The 4,066-nt window shown below is 53.7% G+C and overlaps 1 protein-coding gene across 1 annotated transcript; it reads left to right on the top strand.

Annotated features, from left to right (window-relative positions):
- The first annotated feature begins 2,281 nt into the window (after window positions 1–2,281).
- Window positions 2,282–3,762, top strand: LOC144930935 (uncharacterized). The gene is made up of 3 exons (XM_078854712.1): window positions 2,282–2,465; window positions 2,842–3,215; window positions 3,571–3,762. Exons 1-3 carry the CDS (start codon window positions 2,285–2,287, stop codon window positions 3,760–3,762), a joined length of 747 nt encoding a protein of 248 aa, XP_078710838.1. The 5' UTR covers window positions 2,282–2,284.
- Window positions 3,763–4,066: the final 304 nt, after the last annotated feature.

Here is a 4,066-nt window from a genome sequence, read left to right as displayed (position 1 = left end):
TTTAAACCCTGTTTTGCCAAATCATCTTTCACTCCCCTAACTAATTTACAACCCTTCGGCAGCCCTTGCTGAAGCAGCACCAAACCTGAAAGATTCTTGGCAGCTTCCCGTAATGCTGCCCTTATGTCAAACCTCTCATAAGCGGACTGAAGTGCCTCCTTTCCCTGAAAGGTATTCAGTCCCCATGGGCAGAGACCTTCTTCCACTACCCATATACCAAGGAGGGCGGGCTCCTCAACCATCCCCCATCCCTCTGGGTTCCCTAACATTGCCTCCATTTCCTTTTTAATCTCATCCCAGGGTGACCCCTGCACCTGGTATGGGCCCTGGCTCTTCCTTATCCATTTATCCAAAAAATCCTTTACCCTGGCTTGCCAGAACCCGCAACTACCATCACGAGAGTTCGTGACACCCCCTCCAAGCAGCTGTGCGGACTGTTGGGGAGGGGGACTTACAGGCTGCCACTCGCCTATCCAATCTCTTCAATGAAGGGATAGACACTTCTCAAACTCCTGGCAGTAGTGAGTCCTGATCAGACAAGGTACATTAAACCCTCTGAGCTCAGAAGGCCAGTGGGTGAGTGTTTGGGAAAGAATTCCTACTGATTTTCTGCTGGGCTCCATCCAAAGCCAATAAGTAGGGCTGTCAATTAACCACAGTTTTGATTGCACTCTTAAACAATAATAGAATACCAAGTGCAACGTATTATCAATCTTTTGGGATTTTTTAATATTTTCAAATATATTGATTTGAAATTATAACACAGAATACAAAAACAAGGAGGAGTTTTTGTGGCACCTAAGAGACTAACAAATTTTGGGGGCATAAGCTTTCGTGGGCTATGCCCAAATAAATTGGTTAGTCTCTAAGGTGCCACAAGGACTCGTTATTTTTGCTGATTCAGACTAACACGGCCACCCGTCTGGAACAGAATACAAAGTGTACAGTGCTCCCTGTATATGATTATTTTTGATTATACCATAAAAAAGATAAAAGAAATAGTGCTTTTCAATTCACCTCGTACAAGTACAGTAGTGCACTCTCTTTCTCGTGAAAGTGCAACTTACAAATGTAGTGGGTTTTTACGTAACTGCACTCCTAAACAACCCAACGTAAACCTTTAGCGCCTACAAGTGCAGTCAGTCTTGCTTCTTGTTCAGCCAATCGCAAAGACAAACAAGTTGGTTGACATTTTCAGGAGATAATGCTGCCCACTTCTTATTTCCAAGATCACCTGAACGTGAGAACAGGCATTTGCATGGCACTATTTTATCTTTTTTACAGTGCAAATATTTGTAATCGAAACTAATTTTTGGGACTGTCAATTAATTGCAGTTAATGCATGTGATGAACTCAAACCAAATTACTGCATTATTTTTTGTCATGAGAATTAATAGCACACCAGGCCACTGTGCTTGGGAGCGCCGTTGTGTGCCTTCGAGGCAAGGGTGCCCCTCCTCCCAGCACACTGCTCCACTGCAGCTCCCACCTCCTTGCCCCCCGCCCCCTGGAGCCATCCCTGACCCAGCTGCTCCGTACTGGGGGCCTGCCCACGGTCTGCTGCGCAGAGCGGGGATAGGAGTGGGGGGCTGAAGTTGGGATGTCCACTAGCTGGTAGCTGCTGAGCTGGGGTTGGGGAACAGGGGGCACCTGTCTGCTGTTGCCACTGGCTCAGGAGTGAAGCCTGGACACCCGGGTTCTCTGCCTTCTCAGGCCAGGGAGGGAGTGTGGCCTGGGGATGCAGACAGACTGACTACAGGTCTCTGTCAGTGACCCCACTGCTCTAAAGGGATGAGATTCCCTGGGGGTTCCAACACTGGGGGAGCTTTGGGAGCAGCCTGCAGGGTTAGCCCTGCCAGTGTGCGCAGATCCCAGTCCAGATGCCCCCTGGGAGGCATGGGATGACAGGGAGTCACCCCAGCTGGGGGGCAGACAGACCCATTGGCGAGAGGCTGTGTTGCCGCAGACTCACGGCTGCTCCCTGCTCAGTTCCAGGATGGAGGTGCTCAGGAGGCTTCTTGGGAGGAAGACTCCACGGGTGGCCCCAGAGCCAGAGGGGGGCAGCTGCCAGCATCCCCAGACAGAGAGCTGCCCCTCCATCCCCATGGAATGGGAAGCAGCTCCCGGACAGCCCAGGAGATGGACCTGCTCGGCCCTGCTCACCAGGAGGAAACCAGCTCCCAGGGCTGGTGCTGAACAGAGGAACACAACAGCCAGGCCAAGATGGAGGTGGCCCAAGTTCAGTCTGGGCAGACAGGACCCAGGCCACGAGAGGAGCCAGGCAATGCAGCTCTGGGTTTGCTTCTGCTGGAAGGCCAGCCCTCAGGAGCCCAGCCCCGTGGACCAGCAGGAGGCATCCCCAGGGCAGGATCGCTGCCCCAGCAGCTCAACTGGTGCTGGAGGGGAGAGCGGCCACTCCCTGGAGGCTCCCTGGAGCATGGAAGCTGAGTGCTCCTCCACTGCAGGTGAGGAGACGCCCTGGGGACGGGGAGGAGCACGGGGCCATTAACACCCAATCACTCTCTGAGTCATTGGGAGGACCCCAACCCAGGGCTCTGGCCTGAGCCACTTGAGCCCAATGACGTCAGCGGGAGTCGCAGAGCCACCCCTTGCAGCGGGAAATGGGGGGAGCTACTGGGAAGTGGGATCCTGATGCTTTGGGGCAAGTCCCAGGGAGGATGGGACAGTGAAGGGCCCCATCTGCCATGGGGCCATGGTGCTGAGGGGTCTGTGGGAGGGGTAGTGTGGGGAACTCTCTGCCACGTGGTGCTTACATTGGAGGGGGAAACATTAAATCTTCTCTCCCCACCACACCCCTGTCCTTCCTCTTCTTCCCCCCAGCTGCAGCAAGAGTCCCCCTCTGCCCTTGTCTCTCTGATGCAGAGACCCCCATGGACCAGTTGGAGAAGAAGGACCTTGCCACTGAGGAAAAGGCAGAGGAGGATGAAGACCCAGCCACAGAAGGCGAGGAAGAGGAGGAAGAGCTAGAGACAGAGGAGGAGGAGAAGCAGGAGGAGGAAGTCCTGACCACAGAAAAAGAGGAGGAGGAGGACCTAGCCATAGAAGAGGACAAGGACATGACTAAAGAGGAAGTCCTGGACACAGAGGAGAAGTTGGAGGAGGAGGACATACCCGTAAAAGAGGAAAAGGAGGAGGATGAGAATCTGTCTGCAGAAGAGGAAGAAGAGGAAGAGGAGAAGGAGAAGAACATGTCTGCAGAAGAGATAGGAGAGGAGAAGGAGGATGAGAACCTGTCTGCAGAAGAGGAAAAAGAGGAGGAGGAGGAGAAGCTGTCTGCAGAAGAGGAGGAGGAGAACTTTCCTCCAGAGGAGGAGGAGGACCTCTCCATAGAAGAGGAAGCTGATTTGACTGCAGAGAAGGAGGAGGAAGAAGAAGGTAAAGGAAGAGGAGGATGTGGCCCTGGTGGAGGAACACCTGATCATGGAGCAAAAGGAAGAAGAGAAGGATCTGGCCATGGAGCAGGAAGAGGAGCACCTGCCTCTGGAGGAAGAGTAGGAGGACCCGGCCACGGGAATGGAGCACCTGGCCATGGAGCAGGTGTAAGAGGAGGACCACGTGGCTGCAGAGGAGGAAGAGGAGGACCTGGCCAAGGAGAAGGACCAGGCCACAGAGGAGGACAAGGAGGACCTGGACCAGGAGGAAGAGAAGGAAAAGGACCTGGCAATGGAGGAGGACGAGGATGTGTCCATGCAAGAAAAAGAAGAGGCAGAAGAGGAGGTAGAAGACATGGCTATAGACTAGGAGGACCCAAGAATGGAGGAGGACGAGGATGTGTGGATGCAGGGGGAAGAAGAAGAGAAGGAGGTGGAGCTGGCCATGGAGGAGGAGGAGGATCAAGAGGACCTGGCCAGAGAGGAGGACGAGAAGGAGGAAAAGGAGGAGGAGAACCTGGCCATGGAGAAGGAGCAGGAGGAAGAGGACCTGGCCAGAGGGGAGAAGAAGCAGGATGTAGCCATGCAGGGGGAAGAAGAGGGAGAAGAGGAAATAGAGGATCTGGCTACAGACTAGGAGGAAGAGAATGTGCAGATGTAGGGGGAAGAAGTAG

The sequence above is a fragment of the Lepidochelys kempii genome, chromosome 11 (assembly GCF_965140285.1).
Source record: "Lepidochelys kempii isolate rLepKem1 chromosome 11, rLepKem1.hap1, whole genome shotgun sequence".
NCBI classification, from domain to species: Eukaryota; Metazoa; Chordata; order Testudines; family Cheloniidae; genus Lepidochelys; species Lepidochelys kempii.
The sequence above is the reverse complement of the archived record's forward strand: the minus strand, read 5'-3'. Positions and strand labels throughout refer to the sequence as shown.